General features: G+C 38.8%; 1 protein-coding gene across 1 annotated transcript in view; it reads left to right on the forward strand.

Annotated features, from left to right (window-relative positions):
- LOC135466817 (anaphase-promoting complex subunit 1-like) overlaps positions 1-23,362 on the forward strand; it is a 48,231-nt gene that overhangs the window by 20,849 nt on the left and 4,020 nt on the right. The window contains exons 23-51 of the mRNA XM_064744521.1: positions 915-993; positions 1,308-1,415; positions 2,670-2,792; positions 3,240-3,388; positions 3,604-3,710; positions 4,063-4,140; positions 4,424-4,513; positions 4,731-4,839; positions 5,735-5,875; positions 6,149-6,198; positions 9,564-9,748; positions 10,464-10,555; positions 11,237-11,323; positions 12,101-12,148; positions 12,612-12,694; positions 13,086-13,164; positions 13,824-13,898; positions 14,709-14,785; positions 15,779-15,869; positions 16,269-16,382; positions 17,612-17,757; positions 18,368-18,454; positions 18,854-18,971; positions 19,388-19,465; positions 20,170-20,237; positions 20,786-20,861; positions 21,537-21,599; positions 22,237-22,317; positions 23,225-23,320. Of these exons, the coding sequence (XP_064600591.1) occupies positions 915-993; positions 1,308-1,415; positions 2,670-2,792; positions 3,240-3,388; positions 3,604-3,710; positions 4,063-4,140; positions 4,424-4,513; positions 4,731-4,839; positions 5,735-5,875; positions 6,149-6,198; positions 9,564-9,748; positions 10,464-10,555; positions 11,237-11,323; positions 12,101-12,148; positions 12,612-12,694; positions 13,086-13,164; positions 13,824-13,898; positions 14,709-14,785; positions 15,779-15,869; positions 16,269-16,382; positions 17,612-17,757; positions 18,368-18,454; positions 18,854-18,971; positions 19,388-19,465; positions 20,170-20,237; positions 20,786-20,861; positions 21,537-21,599; positions 22,237-22,317; positions 23,225-23,320 (2,778 nt within the window). The remainder of the gene's footprint in view (positions 1-914; positions 994-1,307; positions 1,416-2,669; positions 2,793-3,239; positions 3,389-3,603; positions 3,711-4,062; positions 4,141-4,423; positions 4,514-4,730; positions 4,840-5,734; positions 5,876-6,148; positions 6,199-9,563; positions 9,749-10,463; positions 10,556-11,236; positions 11,324-12,100; positions 12,149-12,611; positions 12,695-13,085; positions 13,165-13,823; positions 13,899-14,708; positions 14,786-15,778; positions 15,870-16,268; positions 16,383-17,611; positions 17,758-18,367; positions 18,455-18,853; positions 18,972-19,387; positions 19,466-20,169; positions 20,238-20,785; positions 20,862-21,536; positions 21,600-22,236; positions 22,318-23,224; positions 23,321-23,362) is intronic.

A 23,362-nucleotide genomic window follows, 5' to 3' on the forward strand; every position in this document is an offset into this window, starting at 1 on the left:
AGGACTCTCAATCAGTGTGTAACTCATGCTGACTTCCTCTCCGGCCGTACGTGGAAAGGTCTGTCAGCAACCTGTGCATGGTTGTGGCTTTTCCCCGGGCTCTGTCAGGTTTTCTCCCACCATGCTGGCTGCTGTCGTATAAGTGAAATATTCTTGAGTAGAGCGTAAAACACCAATCAAATAAATCAAAATCAATCAATGTGTCTAATTCTGCTTAGCCTCGAGCTTGATCGCTGCATTAGATACATGAACATTTACCATCAAAGTGCAACTTAGATACATATTTTATTATTGACAACTTATAATATATATAAGCATGGAGTACAATTTGTATACTGATTTCACTCATTGGCTTAGAGCATTCCTTGTGTCTTGCTTGACCTGGTCACCAGGTCAGGAGCTGTCTGCCTTGAGCTGCCTAAGTGGGTTAGTTGTCATGTCTGGTGTCTTTTAGTGAGCAAAGTTCAGACTTGGACTGTCATTTAACAATCCGTTAAGATGTCTTGCTTGTTTTGACTTATTTGAACACTGACTAGGGCTCTTGATACATGTATGCAACCAGTTGTTCGTTAACTTTGGGTCTTGGTAGCATGATGGGTGTTCTTGAAGTACACATCGTCATGAAATGACAAAAGTAATGCTGATGACATTTTAAAAAACTTAAGTAAGCAAACAAGCGATCAGGATAGGTTTACTTACAGATTGAATCAAAGATGTGAACATCATACTTGCATGAAAAACACTTCTTGAGATTTGATAGGTACGTGTCAAAGGTTGTTGGTGTACTCTGGTTTTCTTCATGCATGAAACTGACACTCATCATACTGTGTGTAATATTCTTGTGTACTTGTGTTCAAAGCCAATCAGTCAATCAAACCAAATTCTGAAAATTTTAATCAGTTTGTCTTTTTCAGGTGTACAGTTTGCTGTTAAATGAAGACCTTATCATTCCCCATGCTATTGAGAAGTCCCTGAAGAGAGTAGTCCCACCAGGTAGGATATATATATATATATATACTCCAGTAATTTATTCATACATGAAGATTGTTTGGTTTATCCAGGTAATTTTTGGGTGTCTTAAGGTGCTGTGGTTTATGTGTATGTTTACTCTGGTAACTTATATATACATTGTATATGTACAGTACATGCACATGCTGTGGTGCTGTGGTTTATCTGTGATTAGAATGTTAAACTATATTAATGTTAAACACCAGTCAAGTGAATGAATATGTAAGACTAAGCATAATTGATATGGTATAACTGATATTTGTAGAACAATATTAGTGTGAGGCATGTAACTGTTTCAGGTCATAGAGCTGGCCCATCATCCTCAGATGTGTCTCTATCCAGGAGCTACAATGTCAGCCCTCTAACCTCAGTGTCTGAGCGGATTGTACTCTTCATGACGGAGTTAGGTGGGTGACTAGAATTCACTGTTGTACAAATGGTTAATATCACGCAGATGTGAAAAAATGATACCCTAATTCATCAACCTTTTCAGCTGCCAATACGACCAATATTATGGGGTGTAGAGAAATAGTTTGCGCAATTTTATGAAATTTGCATTCTTATTTACATAAAATAAGATCCAGTTGGAGAATTGGACCTTCAAACCTGAGTTAAGTCATGATTAAAACTATTAAAAAGACTTTAAAATCAGGAATCGTGGTACATCTTAGATTAATGCTCAGCATAAGGGAATAGGCCAAGGACTTCAAATATGTTGATTTTAGACCCCGGGATTAAGTGGTAAAATTCATTTAAATACAGAATACTGGAGTTAAAAAAAAAGTCAATTCTGTGTTTTTCTGGTACAAATACTCATATTTTTGGATGAAAACTGAATTGCATTCAAACTTATATGCATAGAGTTGAGCGGTTGACTTTGATCGTCAATGGCTGCATCCGTGACAAACTGAAGTGGTCAAGTGTGTGATGGCTGACATAGGTTGAGTAAATAGACTCAAGCCGTGTTGCACAAACCACCATCACAAAAGTCTGTCACTGTCCTGATTTGAGACCGAGAATCCTTTTATTTATTTATTTATTTATTTGATTGGTGATGTGCGCCGTACTGAGGAATATTTCACTTGCATGACGGCGGGGAGCATTATGATGGGAGGAAACCGGGCAGAGCCGGTGAATCTTACTGAATTTACTCCATGAATGAATTCACTATTCATGATTTAAATTAGTTTAATGATGGAAGGGTGTATATCTGTGGGCCAAGTAATCATTGTGACAAATTGAAACTGATTCATGTAGATCTTAACTACATGTAAGAGGCTCATAATGGAAGATTTTTGCTTCAAACCTTCGTCAAATAATCCCCAAGAGTAGTCCCTTTTATGTTGGCATCAACCATTATGTTCTTCCCAGCCTGAAAGGCCACTCGAGCCCCTTGTTTTGACGGCAGAAATGTGTTGTTTTTGACCTCACATATTAACCAAAAAGGATAGTCAGGTGTAAGGAAAGTCAGGTGCAAGTTAGGTGTAAGGATAATCTTTCCCTTGTCAAAAGTGTGTCAGGGATCATGTGATTGGTGTGATTTCTCAAGCTGTCATTGACAGTCACCAACCCAGTAACAGCATTGAAACTTTGGTGGATAGAAAATGTATCTTTTATAATTACTTGTGTCATATTCTTCTGTTCTTCACTATTGATGACAGGCCTAACATCTGTCGATCTGGAGTCTCTGCCTGTTGGCCTGGCCCTCCCCTTCAGAGAGGCTATGTTTGTGTGTAGACAGAACCCACCAGCTGACTGGCCCGAGAAAGCTCACAGTCTTATTGGTATGCTCATAACCCTGTATTTGTGATGTACATTTAACCATATATTCTTGGTCAGATTTTTTCCCACAAAAAGAGTAATGTAATGTTACTGTAAAGTTTGGTTTCTTCCGCTGAAAAACATGACAGCTGTTGTATAAATGAAAAATTACTGATTTGTACAGAAACTACAGAGTTGAACGTAAATCATCCTGATTTCATGAGTAGAATAAATGTGTATTCATGAACTCATTCAAGCATGAGATTGTTCTTTTTTTCTTTTTGAAGGAATTTTGCTTGCTATTTTCATCATATATTTTTGTTCTTTTTTTAGAAAAATGGTCTTTATTTAACTTAGGAGTGCTAAAACGATCAAATAATGAGGCACTGTCCTTGGTTTCATCCCAGTGTCTGTGTCATCACAGTAATTGGGTTTGATGTGAATTCTGATGTAATACCCTTTTTCTCCAGGTCGTCAGGACTTGGCCATGTTGACCTCTTTTTCCAAAGGTTATTTGGAGGAACAGGATGTGAGAGGGAGAGGGACCACAAAAAAAAGTTCAGCCAACCAAGAAGGAGCAGATGAAGAAGAGGATGATTTTGAACTGGTTGACCAAGAGGTGACATGCAAATATGTTTATTTCTCCATTTTCATAGGTAAATCAAGTTTGTGAAAGAAGTGTGTCTCCTACATTACTGCTGTATTTCTTTTCCCCATTATTAATGAATAAATGTAGTACAGGAGCCCTCTACAAAGGGAGGTAAATCTTGTGATAGAACATCCATCGTCTATCTAAGGGATGACAGGACAATACATTTGTTCCATTTGTTATAGATATTACGTTTGCGGTTCAGCGAGGATCTGCGGGTACAAGAAGTCAAGCGAATGCTGCAGTCTTCCAAACCAGCGAAGATAACTTTGGTACAGAGACCTGAAGTCAGGTTGGTCACTTAAACAGACAATATTTTTGTTTTTAGGATCTGATACAGTCTGTTTTTTTTTTTTTCGTTTATTTCCTGTTGAGAAACTAATGAAGAATAAGTGTCAACTTGTGAAGATTTTTTATATGGCACAGTAATCTGGCTTGAATTCAGCACTCCCAAGTTCGGCTGCATCTTAAAGTCTGGACATTTAGTTGACAAAATACATTTCTTTACTCAGGTTGCTCTGGTTTTCCATATTTGTAAATCTAATCAGCCAGGTAATAAATAAAACTCTTTTAGGATGCATACATGCATGTGTTATAGAAATCCCTAGGGCTGTTCCAATCCTTCTGTGTTTTTTTCTTTTCAGTGATCATGATTTCATAGAAGAACAGGAGAGATATTTATACTCTGTCTGCATTAGAACCATGGCTCTTCCACTGGGCAGGTAAGTCCATTGTCTAGACAGACATTCTTGTTTATGTCTTTATTGTAAAGAAAATCATATTTGAATGCACCAAAATCTCAGATCCCACAAACCTGTTTTATGTATAGTCAGCAGTGAAGATTACATACAGGCCTACAGGAATTTCTTGAATAGGTTTGTTTATGGCAAGATTTCATCTGTCCGGCTCATTTTTTGTAAATGGTCAACGGGAGATAAGGGTCCATTTCCATGTGTGCTTCCATGTTGATATTGTCCGTGCTACTGAATTGTATTTACTTTCCAGGGGTATGTTCACATTGTGTACTCATGTGTCTCTGCCTACTGAAGCCTTACCAATACCCAAGTTATGCCTGACTGGAAGAGCTCCACCAAGGTAGATCACTCTGACATCATTGTGCTTGTTTTTTTTTTTTCATTATGGTAAAGAAATAAAGGTTTTACAATTGATCCATAATATATTTTGAGAAAGACTTGTGGTGTCATACAGTCATGAAAGGCTGGTATTATTATTTTATATTATGCTTGTTTTTGTTTATTTTTGTGGGAAGTTAAATGATATGTGTTGCACATTGTATTGGTTTATATTGCAGGAACACATCTGTTGATCTTACCCATATTGATACACCTCCTAATATGGCTGCCTGGCCTCATTTCCATAATGGAGTCGCTGCAGGGCTGAGGCTGGCAAATACTTCTCAGGTGTGTATCTCCAACACCTTTGTTAATAGTATACCTATACCTAATTCGTCTAATTTTTAGGACAGATACCAGTGGTGCTGAAAGCAATTAAAGAATTATATTTCTCCACCAGTTTTCCGGAAAAGTAAAGATATGACTGTTGTTCATTAGATGGAATAAGCATGTGAAAGAATATGTAATTTTCCTGCTACAATTACATCACATTGGCTAAAAAGAGCAGCCATCTAGAAGAATTAGGTTACTTGTGATGTATTTTACCTGTAGTTTGACCTGTAAAAGTGCATCAATATGATTACAAAATAACTCTTCAGATGGCGTATGATGTGGATGAATCGGTCAGAATCAACTTGAAAAAAGCTTAACTTTAGGTGAAATAGAGTAATTCAGCCAAAGCCTTACTCTAGTGGTAGCTGATTGATTGTTGACTAATGTGGTCGCCTTATGATCAAATCTAGTTTGTGCTAGTTCAGCCATGTTTAATTAGTAAGGTTTTCCAGGCAGCTGGCGATCAGCTGTGGTTTCTCTGGGTTCTGTCTGCAACCTGACAATCCTCACACAAATGAAATATTCTTGTTTATAATCAGAAAGCCCCAATGAAATACGTAAATAGATGTGAATAGCAGGAAGATGTGAGTAGCATGAAGTTCACCTTATGTTTTGAACAGTTCTGATTAGTTTTGTGATCAATTTTTTCTCACTCTCACCAGTTGCACCTGTTCACTTTATATCTCTTCGTCTATTCTATGTTCTGTTTTACCTTAAGATAGTTTCTTCTCTTAAGAATGTAGTCATTACTTAACAATGACATTGTTCGTCATAGAGAGCGCTTGATTAATGGGCATGGGCATAAAAATTGAAAACAGCTTAGACATTTCATTTTTTTTACGAATATTAGGTGAACTCTCCCTGGATCATCTATAACAAACCAAAGGGCTCAGAACTGACCAATGAATATGCTGGTTTTCTGATGGCCTTGGGACTGAATGGTCATCTGGTCAATCTAGATATTCTGAACCTCCATGATTCCCTGGCAAAGGTATGTTCTGTCTTCACCAGAGAAGCCTTTCCATATGTTTTTCTCTGCATTTGGCATGTGTTTTTAGGATGCTATGAAGCGTGGTGTTGTCATAGGAACAACTAGTAACACACAAATTGATTTCGTACATACGGTAATCAAATTGACATTTTGTGTGGAATTGTAAGGTCATAACATTAATGCAGGTAATTATAAAAAATACCAAATTCCAGTTCTTTTCTTTTCTCTTGGATTTATTTTGGTGAAGAGTTGTCTGTTTTTTCCTCTGAACAGGGACATGAAATGACTACCATAGGCTTACTACTAGGTCTTTCTGCAGCTAAGTAAGTACTAATTTGAAAGGATTAACTTAAACTGACCTACCATGAAGTTTCATCCATGTTTTGCTTCCAGTAACCCTGTAACAAAGTGGGAACAGCTGTTTGTAATTAGCGTATATAATTAAACATTAATATAACGTATTTTCAGCACAGTTTAAGTATTAAATTTCCCTCATGATATTTCACGTTTGTTGTATGTTACATGGTTATGTATAGGAAAGTGGGAAAGTAATACAGTATGTGCAGTTGATGGGCGTGTGGTGTAATCTTATCATTCATCAAGTGCCTGTGTTGGCTCATGTGGTGTAAGTGTGATGTTAACATTCATCAAGGGCATGTGTTGGCTCATGTGGTGTAAGTGTGGTGTAAGCGTGATGTTAACATTCATCAAGTGCCTGTGTTGGCTCATGTGGTGTAAGTGTGGTGTAAGTGTGATGTTAACATTCATCCAGGGCCTGTGTTGGCTCATGTGGTGTAAGTATGGTGTAAGTGTGGCGTTAACATTCATCAAGGGCCTGTGTTGGCTCATGTGGTGTAAGTGTGATGTTAACATTCATCCAGGGCCTGTGTTGGCTCAAGTGGTGTAAGTATGGTGTAAGTGTGATGTTAACATTCATCCAGGGCCTGTGTTGGCTCATGTGGTGTAAGTGTGGTGTTAACATTCATCAAGGGCCTGTGTTGGCTCATGTGGTGTGGTGTAAGTGTGGCATTAACATTCATCCAGGGCCTGTGTTGGCTCATGTGGTGTAAGTGTGGTGTAAGCGTGACGTTAACATTCATCCAGGGCCTGTGTTGGCTCATGTGGTGTAAGTGTGGTGTAAGTGTGATGTTAACATTCATCCAGGGCCTTTGTTGGCTCATGTGGTGTAAGTATGGTGTAAGTGTGGCGTTAACATTCATCAAGGGCCTGTGTTGGTAAGTGTGGTGTAAGTGTGGCGTTAACATTCATCAAGGGCCTGTGTTGGCTCATGTGGTGTAAGTGTGGTGTAAGTGTGATGTTAACATTCATCAAGTGCCTGTGTTGGCTCATGTGGTGTAAGTGTGGCGTTAACATTCATCCAGGGCCTGTGTTGGCTCATGTGGTGTAAGTGTGGTGTAAGTGTGGCATTAACATTCATCAAGTGCCTGTGTTGGCTCATGTGGTGTAAGTGTGGTGTAAGTGTGATGTTAACATTCATCAAGGGCCTGTGTTGGCTCATGTGGTGTAAGTGTGGTGTAAGCGTGACGTTAACATTTATCCAGGGCCTGTGTTGGTTCATGTGGTGTAAGTGTGGTGTAAGCGTGACGTTAACATTCATCCAGGGCCTGTGTTGGCTCATGTGGTGTAAGTGTGGCGTTAACATTCATCAAGGGCCTGTGTTGGCTCATGTGGTGTAAGTGTGGTGTAAGCGTGACGTTAACATTCATCCAGGGCCTGTGTTGGCTCATGTGGTGTAAGTGTGGTGTAAGTGTGATGTTAACATTCATCCAGGGCCTGTGTTGGCTCATGTGGTGTAAGTATGGTGTAAGTGTGGCGTTAACATTCATCAAGGGCCTGTGTTGGTAAGTGTGGTGTAAGTGTGGCGTTAACATTCATCAAGGGCCTGTGTTGGCTCATGTGGTGTAAGTGTGGTGTAAGTGTGGTGTAAGTGTGGCATTAACATTCATCAAGTGCCTGTGTTGGCTCATGTGGTGTAAGTGTGGTGTAAGCGTGACGTTAACATTCATCCAGGGCCTGTGTTGGTAAGTGTGGTGTAAGTGTGGTGTAAGTGTGATGTTAACATTCATCAAGTGCCTGTGTTGGCTCATGTGGTGTAAGTGTGGTGTAAGTGTGATGTTAACATTCATCCAGGGCCTGTGTTGGCTCATGTGGTGTTAGTATGGTGTAAGTGTGGCGTTAACATTCATCAAGGGCCTGTGTTGGCTCATGTGGTGTAAGTGTGGTGTAAGTGTGATGTTAACATTCATCAAGGGCACGTGTTGGCTCATGTGGTGTAAGTGTGGTGTAAGTGAGATGTTAACATTCATCAAGTGCCTGTGTTGGCTCATGTGGTGTAAGTGTGGCGTTAACATTCATCCAGGGCCTGTGTTGGCTCATGTGGTGTAAGTGTGGTGTAAGTGTGGCATTAACATTCATCAAGTGCCTGTGTTGGCTCATGTGGTGTAAGTGTGGTGTAAGTGTGGCATTAACATTCATCAAGTGCCTGTGTTGGCTCATGTGGTGTAAGTGTGGTGTAAGTGTGATGTTAACATTCATCAAGGGCCTGTGTTGGCTCATGTGGTGTAAGTGTGGTGTAAGCGTGACGTTAACATTTATCCAGGGCCTGTGTTGGTTCATGTGGTGTAAGTGTGGTGTAAGCGTGACGTTAACATTCATCAAGGGCCTGTGTTGGCTCATGTGGTGTAAGTGTGGCGTTAACATTCATCAAGGGCCTGTGTTGGCTCATGTGGTGTAAGTATGGTGTAAGTGTGGCATTAACATTCATCAAGTGCCTGTGTTGGCTCATGTGTTGTAAGTGTGGTGTAAGTGTGATGTTAACATTCATCAAGGGCCTGTGTTGGCTCATGTGGTGTAAGTGTGGTGTAAGTGTGACGTTAACATTCATCCAGGGCCTGTGTTGGCTCATGTGGTGTAAGTATGGTGTAAGCGTGATGTTAACATTCATCCAGGGCCTGTGTTGGCTCATGTGGTGTAAGTGTGGTGTTAACATTCATCAAGGGCCTGTGTTGGCTCATGTGGTGTAAGTGTGGTGTAAGTGTGGCATTAACATTCATCCAGGGCCTGTGTTGGCTCATGTGGTGTAAGTGTGGTGTAAGCGTGACGTTAACATTCATCCAGGGCCTGTGTTGGCTCATGGTGTAAGTGTGGTGTTAACATTCATCCAGGGCCTGTGTTGGCTCATGTGGTGTAAGTGTGGTGTAAGTGTGATGTTAACATTCATCCAGGGCCTGTGTTGGCTCATGTGGTGTAAGTGTGGCATTAACATTCATCCAGGGCCTGTGTTGGCTCATGTGGTGTAAGTGTGGTGTAAGTGTGACGTTAACATTCATCCAGGGCCTGTGTTAGCTCATGTGGTGTAAGTGTGGTGTAAGCATGATGTTAACATTCATCCAGGGCCTGTGTTGGCTCATGTGGTGTAAGTGTGGTGTAAGTGTGGTGTAATGTTACCATTCATCTAGGTGTAAGTCCCAGGTCTCTGACCAATGAAGTTGAGTGTTCATATCCAGCTCTTGCAGGTTCGGCTATAGCCATAAATCAGAAGGACTGAAGGTCTAGTTTATTCCTGGTACTTTGGCATGACCACCTTTCCTGCAAAGTTCTTAAGTACGGCGTCAAACAACATTAAAAAACATAAGTGAATTTATCTGTTCTCCCTGTCTGTCTCCAGGCGTGGTACAATGGATAACAGTGTCACCAGGTGGCTGAGTGTCCACTTGTCTGCCCTCCTACCCCCTACGTCTACAGAGCTCAATGTGCCCCATAATGTGCAGGTGGCCGCTATCCTTGGGGTGGGGCTTGTGTACCAGGGGACGGCACACAGGCACATGGCGGAAGTTCTTCTATCAGAGATTGGTATGTTATTTTGGTGTCAATCAATCTGAGGTTGTGTTTCAGTTAGTGTTGTTGATTTGCACTTGACCATCAATGGCTCAGTGGTATGAAGGCTTCATTTTGCTGGAAATCACAGGCTGTATTTTGCTTGAAATCTTGTCACCCTGTCATGTTAGGCCTCTGATTCTAATTCTTGCTGGCTAGGCTACAGCTTTATTTTCATGAGGTTTTCATTTGCTGTGATGTCCTTTTATCCTGCGTTCAGGTTTTTTCCACCCACGTATCCGATCACCTTCAAGCACAATAATGTTGTGTAGAAAATGAAGGACATACAAGCATGTAGATGTATTCCTTCTTTAACAGTTAAAGCAAAATGTTATCAGAATTTGATCAAGTATAAAAATAAGTTCCACAGGTAAGTCTCAAATGTTATGTTTATTAAATGTTATTCACCCCTTAGGCAGGACATTATAAAGGTACCTTACTTACATGTAACTTCAAACGTGCAGTGCCTGTTTATGACATCATCATTGCCTAATTTGCAAATGGAATACACAACTTTTTGAATACTCAACACTGAACCATATACACCTTGGGTCTTCAGTAAGACACCTGTCAAGTGTGAAGTCTGTCAGATTAATGGTTGTGAAACTTTAGAACAAGATATACATGAACAAGTACATGTATCATCACAGGTTGTGAATCTAATTTCTCACATGTCTCTGTCCCTCTACAGGCCGCCCCCCAGGCCCAGAAATGGAGAACTGTACAGACAGAGAATCTTACTCCCTGGCTTCTGGACTCGCCCTGGGATTGGTTATGTTTGGGGTAAGTCTATTGAAGAGGGCAGTGTGCATGTTAAAGGCTTTCAGATATTTCTGCCTGTTGATGTATTGTTAAGCTCTGCATTGTAGCTGTAAATAGATGAAGTAGGAAATTTACTTCGCCAGAGGAAGTTTACAGATAATGTTACAGATAATGAGTTTTACAAAGATGATTTTGGAAGGTTAATGCATTTGTAGAGTTTTACAAGATACTAGATCTGCAAAGTTTACAAAGATGATGTGCGAAACTTTCTACATCTGCGGTAGTGTTGGTAATTTGCCTGTCTTTCAATCCCTACATATGGTGTGGGATCAGTCCCGATCTTAGGCATTGAATGTCTGATATCCCTCCGCTCTCATTGTTTGTTGGGCTTTTAAGAGACAGTAAGCGGATGACAATATGTAGACGGTGATTAGTGCAGTCTTGTATTCGTTGGAAGTTTACATTTCTTACATTAGTAGCCTTAGTGAAAATTGTGCCTAGTTCCATGCTCTTGTGCTGTTTTTGCAGCCTTATTCTTGAGTCACTTGTGCTTTTTTTATATGATTTTCCAGTTTTTATGAATGCATCTTATTGACCATCTTTTAACAGTAGAGAATTTCACCTGTGATAAATGCACTGTTTTTTCCTGGATCGCACTGATTGACAACTGTTACAGAAAGGCTCACCTGTTCATTTTTCCAGAAAGGAAGTGAAGCAATTGGACTGTCTGACCTGAGCATGGCAGACCAACTCTGTCATTTTATGATTGGTGGACACAAGCGACCCCTGGTGAGTGCATTAGAAAACAATGGACCCGATCATTTTTCTCATAAAGCAAAAAAAATTTCCTGCTTGCCCTCGACAAAAATCTCAGTGTCATGTGGCAACTTGCATGACTTGCTATACTATATTTAACAAAAGTCATTTTGAGAAGGCCATTCACTAACAGAAGGTTGTAATCATTCAGAGTATCGTTTGGCATCCCAGCCTGTATATAGAACACACTGCTTCCTGTAGGGTCCATGCTTTGAAATTCCATTTTTTTATTTTAGCTAACAGGCTAGTAAATTTATCTAAACTTCAATTTGCACTCAAAAGTAAACAGGAATGTTTGACTTTGATGTGTGTGAGCTGGGTTATACAACATACCTCAGTGTTAGGGTGAGGATTTTTGAGAGGGTCTGAATTTCTAGAGTGTTCAAAATGCTAGAAGAATTAGGTTGAATGCACTTTAAAACCAGACATGTTATCACTGATGACTCGGGCAGTACATATCACTGAGGACAGAATCCTAGTCCGACCAAAATGATCAGTACTTATCAGCCACTATGAATGCGTGATAAGCTGTGTATAAATCCCTTATAATGTTGTGTGTGACAAATTTAAATGTCAGTGCTTTATATGATGGCTCTGTTTAGATACACTAGGCACTATACAAATTGAAGCACTTACAGACATCAACAACGCCAGTATGTACATTGTTATTGCTATTTGCAACACATTTCTTAGTTATGTCGATTAATTTTAGTAGATGTGTTATTGTCTTGCTTTTGATTTATTTCACAGACAGGGACAAATAAAGATAGATACAAGTCTCCAAGTTACCAAATCAAGGTACGTGAACATTAGCATTATTATGACAGTCACATAGACCCTAATTGTGTGGCACACTCAACCGTTCAGGCATAATTAAATGTACTGACTCTTTCATTGGCGTAGAAGCTGGGAATGACATAACAGGGAGGAAATTCTTATTTATTCAAGTTGTTACATTTTTATTTCATGCAGCGTATTTGTAGCTCCTAGCTATACAGAAATAATTATATCTGCATGTACATGTATATTTTTTTTTAATCTGTACGTCACATGTTGGAAAAGTTTGTCAGTAACTTGCCAAAGGTCTGTGCTTTACACTGCGCGCTCTGGTTTCCGACACCTATAGAGCCAACTAGCGTAACCGATTTACTTGTGTAAGTATGTGATTAAATGCCAGTAATATTTGTCAAAGTTTATGATAAGGTATATAAAAATGTACAATACCACAATGGAACGTTATGGAATCCTATTTTTCTTTCAGGAGGGAGATATGGTAAATGTTGATGTGACATCGCCGGGGGCAACCTTAGCTCTGGGCATGGTCTTCTTCAACACTGGTAACAGGTCAGTGTTAGAAATTATAGGTGCCAAGATGTCAAAAGAGTACAGGCTTTTCCTGTGGTTAAACATTAATTGGCTTTATATAAGTGCTTGAACCCTTTAAACATTCAATCCTGGAATGTTACCTGATTCTGTGACCTCATTGGGTTTAATTGTGAACAATGAGATATATAGTGACAAATACAATGTTATGTATTCAGGTGAATTTTGGGTCTCTAATTTCAAATTGTTTCTTATTTTTTTAATATACAAGGAACCGCTTGTGATATTGTCAAAAAGATGGCTATTTGAAAATAAATATAGCCAGAAAGGTGGCACTGCAAGTGGATTAAACTACAGGCTTACTCAGTGTTTTGTTTTACTGTGAAGGTATCTTTTTTTTTTTGTTATACAGTGCTGTAGCTCAGTGGTTATCTGCCCCTGACACCCAGTTTATGCTTGACCAAGTAAGGCCTGACTTCCTTATGTTAAGGGTGAGTCTTTTTGTCATCTGCTTTTTAATCTGTGACTGAGGGGCTTAGCGTGCCAGGGCAGTGCAATGACCCAGGAGCCTCTCACCAATGCGGTCGCTGTGAGTTCAAGTCCAGCTGATGCTGGCTTCCTCTCTGGCCGTATGTGGGAAGGTCTGGCTGCAACCTGCAGATGGGTGTGGGTTTTCGTCAGGCTCCAAACAGTTTCCTCCCATCATAATGCTGACCGCAGCCATACAAGTGAAATATTCTCAAGTACAGTGTAAAACCCCAATCAAATAAATAAATCCATCATAAAAGCATGGTGCAACAATCAAGCGAACAAGTAAAGTCTGTTATCTGTTTTTGGCTCTCCATTTCGAAGTGAAGCGAGGTACTGTGAGGATGTAGAAAAGTCGATATGCAGTTAGACTTTTTCGTTAAGCCTAAGTATTGGATAGGTCGTGTACAGTGAAGTCTATCCTTTCACTTACAATGTAGTTGCAGTTTGTTGTTGTCTTCAAGGCTTGGTTACACTGTCCATCAACCTGTAAACTGGGCGGTTAGACTGTGTCCAACAAGATGCACACACATGAAGGAATATTTCTGTTCTTTCTATTCCTGTTAAAAAGTAGAAGAGTTTGACCTGCATGTCGATGTATCTTAGGTAATTCTTCTTATAGGCTTTAAGTCGAGGCTTGGTGATGTGGGACAGCATTCAGCCATCATCAGAGTGGATACGCAGTCACATTCCAGAGGTAAGATAGTCACATTCCGAAAGTAAATTAGTCGAATTGTGAGTGAAGGAAAAAACTTAATCACATTACAAGAAGTAAGCTAGTTCCCACGGAGCTCATGTTTGCTTTCTCAAGGGTCAGAAAAATAAATCACATTCACACAGCATGATGTTGGTCCTGACAAAAGTTAATGTGCATTACAGAGGTAAAGTAGTCACATTTCTGTGGAAAGTCGGTCACCTTCCGGGGGCAACTTACCAACTGCTGGGGTTAAGTTAGTCGCCTTCTGCAGGCAAGTTAGTCAAAATAAAGAGGTGAGTGAGTCACTTTCTGGAGATATGTTAGTCACCCTCTGGCAGTAAATTTCTCACCCTCTGTTAATAAGTTACTCACCATCTGAAGGTAAGGTAGTCACCCTTTGGAGGTACATATCAGTTTTAGTCACATTTGTTTGATAAGAAACTTCTTGAGGCAAGTTTTTCATTTTCCAGAGATGATGTACAGGTAGTCCACTTCATGATGTAAATTTTTATTGGCCTCCCTGGCATAAGTTAGTCCTCAGAAAGGTTTGAACACAGTTATGCTGTAAGGCTCACAGTACTTATAAAGAGCCTACATTCCAATATTAGAGTGTCGAGTTGTCCTGGCTATTTTAACAATCCACAATCTCTTGGACAGGGTTGAAGATTAAGCTTGTACAAGGAAGACATCAGTGAATATGTCAGTGAAACAGCAGTGAAATAAATGAATAAAATTTGTATATTGGGTGTATTAGATTGTGGAGAAACATTCCATATACACTGGTGATTCCCTATATTTTATTTCCTCCAGATTGTCAAGAAGTATGCATTCAGGAAGACGGAGGTCCCAGAGGATTCTGATGTGGAGATTGACTTTGAAACAATGAGGTTTGTTCAACTGGTCTTAGGTGTCCTTTAACATATCTCAGCCAACCAGATTAACCATTTCTGGAGATTTATGCCCTCATAGCAAGACAAAATCATCAGTATTGATTTTTCTCTAGCCCAAAGCTAAGCTGGACGTCCCTACTGTAACGCCCATCTTCGCTCTTACCTTCTACGTGGACAATTTCACTGAAAAAAACAAAACAGTTCAAACTCTACCTTAATTTTTCTATCCACCGATTCCTTAAAACGGCGGAAATGTAATGTGTGAAATCCAGCATTGGTAAACCATCTTTCCACAGTAATCCAGCTGTTCAGACTTTTGAATCTGCGAACTCAAACCAACGTCTGCTATGTTTAGAATTCAACTTTGGGCAGAGTGATTGGCTGCAAAAATTTTATGCTACAAAACATTCTCTTTAAGAATCACATGCAGAAATGTAAACAGAATGTCTGGTGGGATATGATTTTCAAGGCCCACATATAAAATGGTTTCATACAAAGTTTGAAAATGCTCTTTAGTTTCTCTAATATACTTGTGTACAAATTGAAGTTTATTCTTCCATATGTGTTCAGACATTGATTAATAGGATAGCTGGTTGTAATGATATGTGTTGGACATGGTGGATTTCTGCATGTATGAAAAGCTATATGGGCTTGTCAATATATACATTCTTCAACTACATGTACTTTAATTCTGTATTCACAAATAATTATGGCCATATGGATGAATAAGAATGGAGAAGCTGGTGAGTCAAAAGTGCATTTAAAGTTGAGTTTGCCTTAAATGTAGTACTAAAATCTTAATAAAAAGCAAATGGCTGCGGACCATAGTTAATATAGTCTTAATCTCTCAAAATTCACTTCAGAAGAGATATATATGATCTATATAGGATAGTCTTAATGCAATATTTGACAAGCAATCTGCTTGTTGTAGATTCACGTTTTATATATGCACACTGACGTGACATTTACTACGTCATTTGTGTATTTCAGTCAGGCATTCAGTTACATCACGTCCGGCGCTTGTATGGCGATGGGGCTCAAGTTTGCTGGGTCCTGTAATATGGCAGCCTTCTCTACTCTTGTGAGTACCTGACCAATTAAAGTACAGTAAGTTACCCAGAATTGTGATGGAATTTGTAACCAGTTAATCATACTGCTGTACTAAGTTGATAAAAAATCAGTACGTATAACATTAACTTGATTTTTTTACCAATTTAAATTAATATTTCCTCTGCTTAAGGGTAAGCTATTGCCCAAAATGAACTTTAACTGATTTCATGATTTCCATTGGGGATATCCTAATTTCGTGGTTATACTTGTGGTCGTGTTTATGTGTTATGTCTTGTGTGTGCACAGTGGAGTCTGAATAAAGCATTGTGTTTGACCCGTGCTAAGACTTCCTGGTTTAAACAAATCATTATGAAATTTGAATTGTATGTGTGTCTTATTAAAGATTGACTTTACGTTTCTCATGTTTCAGCGTGAATATTTGAACAAAGTCCTGTTGGTACAGCAGAATCCCTCCCTGAGCGATCAGGCGGACAAGACAACAGTGGAGAAGTGCATTGTGGTCATACTGCTCTCTGCTTCCATGGTCAGTACATTGACAGAATGTTGGGTATAGATGGAATATATTTGCAGATAATTAAATGTCCTCTTATAAAAATTCAAATAGTACATAAGTGCATCTGAATTCTCAAAACCTCCATTTTCTCTCACCATAATGTGGCCGATTTTAATAGTTTAAGTGAAATGTTCTTGAGTACGGCGTAAAACACCAATCAAATAAATAAATAAATCAAAACCCTCATTGCACAAAATGGCAACACAAATTGCAGTCCACAATGAAATGTCATAGATAGAAGTTAATCTATTGATCCTTGGATTATGAATTTTGTGGATTCAACCTGCTTTCACTGTTTGTGTGGGCCTTGATGAGAAGACTTGGTCAGTGAACTTCTTGTGCAAATATGTTGACAAGCAAGTGTATATCCTCTAATAGCTAACAGGGTTAAAGTCATTAATGTTATTTTATTTCTTTTTTTTTTTTTGAGCTGTGCTTAACACATTACTGTATTCAAAAATTTGTCAGCGTTTAGTCCAAAGGATCAGGGAAACCAGTGACTATAGTAAAACACTGTCCTTTGATGTGACAAACCTCTTGACTTTAAGGTCATGCTGAACTTGTCTGAGCTTGGTTCTAATATGCAATCTCATTGGTCAAGACCAATCACTTCATCCAAATGATCCTTTAGAGGACTAGATGTCCATGACGTAGTTACTCATTTTGTCTGATTCTGAGAGTTCTGTCGATCTTTAATACATGTGTGCTTTTTTGAAATGTAGGATGATCTTACCAGCAAAATGTAAGTTTCAGCTCCAAAAGTAATGCTAGGGTCAATCCTGGGTTGAGTCACACCTAAGACTTTAAAAGAGGAAGTTGTAACTTCCTCGCTTCGCGTTAGCATTAAGGGGAAAGTGTAACAACCGGTTGACCCGTATCAGTATAATGGCTCAGACTGGGTGGCTCACTTGCATTCGGTAAGGCGTCTCAGTGAAGCAGCACTAGATAAAAGAGCAGTGGAAATCCGTCCTGCAACAGGGAGGCACATTACATGCACTCTAAGAATCCCTTCGTCATCATTTGACCGAAAAATTGTTGAGTACGACGTTAAACCCCAAGCACTCACTCACTCACTCCAGAAGTAATGTTTTATGACCTTAATTTGCCTATAAAAATGCTCTTTTTGGGGGTAAATCTTTAGGGCAAATACAGTATTTTTCATTGCAGGATAGCATTATGTGTAGCATTGTTGTTGTCAGGTGATGGCAGGATCCGGTAACCTGGACCTGTTGAGGGTGTGTCGCATGTTGAGGAAGCGTGTGGGGCCCATGTACAAGTACACCATGTATGGCTTCCACATGGCAATTAGTATGTCTGTGGGTCTGCTCTTCCTGGGTGGGGGAAGGTGAGGAACAACTTATGATGTATATGGTGACTGTATACCAATTTTTTGCAGCTTTAGACAGAGTGTTAAATGCTTTACTCATCCTTCTGTGCATGTAAAGATACACCTGGAACAGGTCTTTGAATTTCAAGTACTTTAATTTAGTTACAAGGTTTTCAAGACTTAAAAGTCCTTTAATAAGAGTTGTTTTTTTTAATGCCCTTAAAAGTATTTAATTTTTCAGCTTGAAATGTCATATTTTACCTTTGATTTGTTGTAAATGGATCAATTAATAAGCTACATTGTACAAAAAAATAATGTTGATGTTGATGTTGATAGTTAATAATTGACGTTTGTACCTAAACTGATCGGCGTGTGAAACTGCTAAAGGGGAAAAGCTTTAGGTCTTTGAAAGACCATGAAGACTATTTTGCTTCAGTTGCTGTAAAATAATAAACAAAATTTTTGCCTTTATTTAAGGTCATTTATGATAATGTGGTTCATGTTCTTCATAATCTGCTTGTGATGGGTCAGCCAAAACTGACAGCAACAGCTTTGAGAGATAATCATAAATTACCCATCAGCCATACTGACCTATGTTCTTTGCTCAGCAATCACCCCTCCATTTCAGGTACACACTAAGCACCCGGCCTGAGGCAATTGCTCCCATGATCTGTGCGTTCTTCCCAAAGTTTCCTCTACATAGCAACGATAACAGGTCAGTTCTGCAGCCTTGTGCAAGACTAGTTGTCTCTTTCTAAACCAAAATCCTCAAAAGTACAAAACATTGAAGAAAATTTGGTTGGTTGAGTGATAAGTAGTATGCTCAGAGAAATTTTACAGTTTTGAGCCATAAAGTACAAGGAGGTTTATTTGAGCAATTCTTCAAGGGTTGATCATTGAACAAAAGTAAAAAGAGTAAAACAGCTGTAACACCGTGAAAGTTAAATTTAAGTTGATTAAATTCTGCTGATGGAAGGATTATTTTTACATTTGCTGCATAAATTACAGTTTGTGTTTACTGTGGAAAAAGTCCCTCTCCATGTACCTGAGGCTGTAGTCCATGGTGTTTTCAAGGTAGAAAAGTAACATTTTTGCTGACCTGATTTTTCACCAGGTATCACCTGCAGGCGTTCCGTCACCTGTACGTGCTGTCAGCTGAACCCAGATTGATACTACCCAAGGATGTAGACAGTGGACTACCCTGCTATGTACCACTTCACATTAAGTTCAAAGTAAGCTGGTAATGATTTCAATCTGAGGCCATCAGTATAAATATGTTTGTTCAGTGTACCCAGACAGACACTTCCATATACCTGCTCTAATGTTCTTTTATTGGGATTTTGATGGATTTTTTTGTTTTCGTGTCAGTGTCACTTGATTTCTTTAAAATCTGTATTCATGAAGCAAAATATATGTGCTTGCAACAATACTAATTAAAATTCTGTTAATTCCAAAAATTTCATCAGGAGATCATTTTCCATTTGAAAATCAGAAATTACCAGCCTTGTTCACTCTATTTTGTTTGATTCATTTTTTCTGTGTTACTACAGGAATTAAATGTATGATTTTTCTGGTAATTAATTTTTATGGTGTTTATGAGAAGAAGAATATTGCATTTGATTTGGAAAGTATGCATTTGTCATCACAGGATACAGAGTGGTACAAAGACATCTCCTTTAAAACCACAGCTCCCTGTTTGCTACCAGAATTGCATCTCTTAGAGGAGGTGAGGACCCCAATTAGAGCTTTGTATACTCCGATGAAATATCGTTTGCCTATATAATCAAATTTCAACAACACTTCCAGGAAAAAAGAACAGGCTTAAGCCTTTTCTTCATCAGAAACATAATTAAAGTCTTTCCAGATGCCCTACCCTTTCACAGAATCACATGTACACGTAAGTGCAGTCACTGTCTCATGCTCCATATTGAATCACAACAGTGTCAAATCAGTTTTTTCTGGGTATTGTATTTCAAATTTGATGTCTTCATTTCTTTGCTTTTAAGAATGCATAGAATGCAATTCAAGAGCAGAATTCTCAACTGCGAATTCTTCAAAGGCCAAAATATAAGTAAAAAGCCATTAGTGTGAAGTCATATTGCAATACTCTTATCAGTTGATTTGATCTATAAAATCTGTATCAGTCTTATCTGTGAAAAAAAAAAGAATAAAAAAGTCCAGATATAAATTTTTATAACTCCAGTTTTTGAGTGATCTTTTTAACTCTGTATACGACATAGAGCACCAGTCAAATAAATATATAAATATTAACTTGGTCTTTCTCAGATCTTACCTGAAGGCATCTGATGGTGACAGATTTTTTCTTGTGATAACTTACAACTGAGTGATGCTTTCCTTCATTTACTAATAAATATTTTTACAACATTAAGACATATTCATTCTAAATTCTTTCCCTTGTGTTTTTATCAGGTGCAAATTTTAGGCCCCAGGTACTGGCCTGTTGTTTTCAGTGGGGAGAAAAGTTTCACCACATTGAGGTATTCCTGCAACATAAAGCTCTTTTTTTGTAAGCTGGGTGTCTTTGGCATGTAGTCAGGATTTTGATGTGGCCAACATAATGTGGAAAATGATGTTAAACCCAAACTGAACAAACAAACATGTCACATTTGAGTGTATGTGAACTGTCTGCATACATACATGTTTGTGTAGTTAAATTGTTAGTCACATAGTGAAGTACTCTAAACAGACTGTATCTATGCTGTACATGTAAAGTATACTACATGAATAGTTTTGATTACCTAAATGTAAATATGTGTACGGTTCTCCGCCCACATTTCATACTGGTACCACTTCGTTTCAGCCACTCCTAAAACTCACTGCTGTCGTGTAAATGAAAATAGCTTGCATATGTAACATGCGAATGTATCAGTAAATGTATGTTGCTGGTGCCCAATATTTCAACCCATTGCTGTACGTGTATGTGACAGTAGTAAGATTGAGTGGATAATATGAACGTATTATTCATGACTAAGTAGTCTTGTCGCCAGTCAAATAACTACATATACCTCTGTTATTGTGTTCTCAGGCGGGTCTTAGCAGGGAATGGTACAGTGTATGTGAAACAGAGAGCTGGTCATCTCTCCTACTCTGAAGACCCTAAGGTAACTTCTGAACCTGTATCTCAGTACCCTCATCATCTTAACGCTCGGTTTGTGTTAGATTATCAGACAGTCAAGTAATATTCATAGTATTCACAGACAATCAGACAGACAATATTCATAGTATTAACAGAAACAATCAGACATACAGTATTCATAGTATTCACAGAGACAATCAGACAGTCAAGTAATATTCATAGTATTCACAGACAATCAGACAGACAATATTCATAGTATTAACAGAAACAATCAGACATACAATATTCATAGTATTCACAGAGACAATCAGACAGACAATATTCATAGTATTCACAGAGACAATCACAGACAATATTCATAGTATTAACAGAAAGACTCAGACAGACAATATTCATAGTATTCACAGAGACACTCAGACAGACAATATTCATAGTATTCACAGAGACACTCAGACAGACAATATTCATAGTATTCACAGAGACAATCAGACAGACAATATTCATAGTATTAACAGAAAGACTCAAACAGACAATATTCATAGTATTCACAGAGACAATCAGACAGACAATATTCATAGTATTCATACACACTTGTGTATTAAAATCCTGTTTATAAAAGTTGTGTTTTGAAAATCATATATTGACTAAGTGTTCTTTGAAAAAGTCACAAAGTATGTAAATGAGTCGTGTTCTGTTTCAGGGCTATCGCAGCATGTTGGCAAAATCACTGACCAGTGATCAGTCCAGTCATGGTTCTGTTCGTGTAAGTAAATGCAGCATGTTGGCAAAATCACTGACCAGTGATCAGTCCAGTCATGGTTCTGTTTGTGTAAGTAAAGGCAGCATGTTGGCAAAATCACTGACCAGTGATCAGTCCAGTCATGGTTCTGTTTGTGTAAGTAAAGGCAGCATGTTGGCAAAATCACTGACCGGTGATCAGTCCAGTCATGGTTCTGTTTGTGTAAGTAAAGGCAGCATGTTGGCAAAATCACTGACCAGTGATCAGTCCAGTCATGGTTCTGTTTGTGTAAGTAAATGTGCGATTTCCTCCAATCGTAGAATGCCCTCTTCATCTATTAAGCCGAGAAGAATATAGTATCACAGAGCCTTGATGTAACGTCCTAACTGTGTGGAGTGCATATCTGTCATGTATAGGAAAGGTTTTCTGTCACTTGCCAAAGGAACTCTGGCGTCCTGTACCCTTCAAACTACCTGCAGTTGGATAAGTGTAAATTACTTGAGCATTTCATTTATTAGCAGCAATTAACTAAGTAGTTAAATCTGTTACTGAAGCCAGATATTTCCTCCCCTGTCTGTACATACATGCATGTGTGATAATAGTAACACTGAGTGGATAAATAGCAAGCTGTGATAATAAAGAGCCACTCATTTTCTTCCAGCCTGATGTGATCAAGTCGTTTACCTCTGATGAGAATATACTGGCTTTCTCGCACTATTTTACATCATCCACAAATAGCCAGGTGAGTTGAACAGAAATATTTGTGTCATGGGTTTATTACTATATGTACATGTATGTCCTCCACTATCATCTTCAGTGAAACCAGATAACCTAAGTCAGTTATATGGTGTGAACATACATGTAATACAACATTCGAAATATTCTTTAGTATGTTTCAATGTAAAGTATATTAATGTTCTCAAATGCGGGGCAAGGCGTGACTCAGTGGTGTTACTCATAGCGGCTGACACCCGAGGCAGGGGTTCACTTCCAGCCTTGACTTGGAGAAATGTGCTTTCGTTGTTCGTGGGACCTTGGTGACAGTAAAACCATTCATGGGACGCACAGTCTTACATTTGTTGATGGCCACTTGAAGTCCTCCAGTGTGGCATGTACATGTATCAGCTGTGTAGAGCCCACATGAGAAAGTTTGTCAGTAACTTACCAAAGGTTGATGGTTTATGCCAGATACTCTGGTATTCTCTGCTCAACAGGTTTTGAGTAGTGTGTTGACCGACAATGAAATATATGAGTAATTTTGTCAAAAGCTGATTTACAATTTTCTAATTAAAGGCTTATTTCAGTTGTATCCATGAAGAATTATTTACTTAAATATATCCTGTTGTGACAGTGTTTAGGTGTTGGATTTAGATGGACAGTGTCACTGATGGACATCATATGTTGTGCAATGAGTGGAACGATTTCTGTGTAGATCATTTCTGTCTTGGTACAACTTACATGCACCTTCAGAAACTTAACAGTGGGATGCCTCTCATCATCTACGGTACATGTAGTTTGATAGAGTTTAGTATTGTTCACAACCATTCTTAGGTGGATTGCAGTGTGTAAGCAAGGCCAGAAATATTTAAAATTTTGCATAAAACTATATAAATGAGTGATTTAGTTGCCGAGTCCTTGTCTTTCCTCAGGAAGAGACTTTGGTGCTTCAGCTGTGTGGGGTGCTGTATGAATGTGTGACCAGAGAGAAACCAGAGGCACTTGGCACGCACATGGCCATAGACCAGGTGAGAACACACACATGGCCATACATCAGGTGACAACACACG

The sequence above is a fragment of the Liolophura sinensis genome, chromosome 6 (genome assembly GCF_032854445.1).
Source record: "Liolophura sinensis isolate JHLJ2023 chromosome 6, CUHK_Ljap_v2, whole genome shotgun sequence".
In the NCBI taxonomy this organism is placed as follows: Eukaryota; Metazoa; Mollusca; class Polyplacophora; order Chitonida; family Chitonidae; genus Liolophura; species Liolophura sinensis.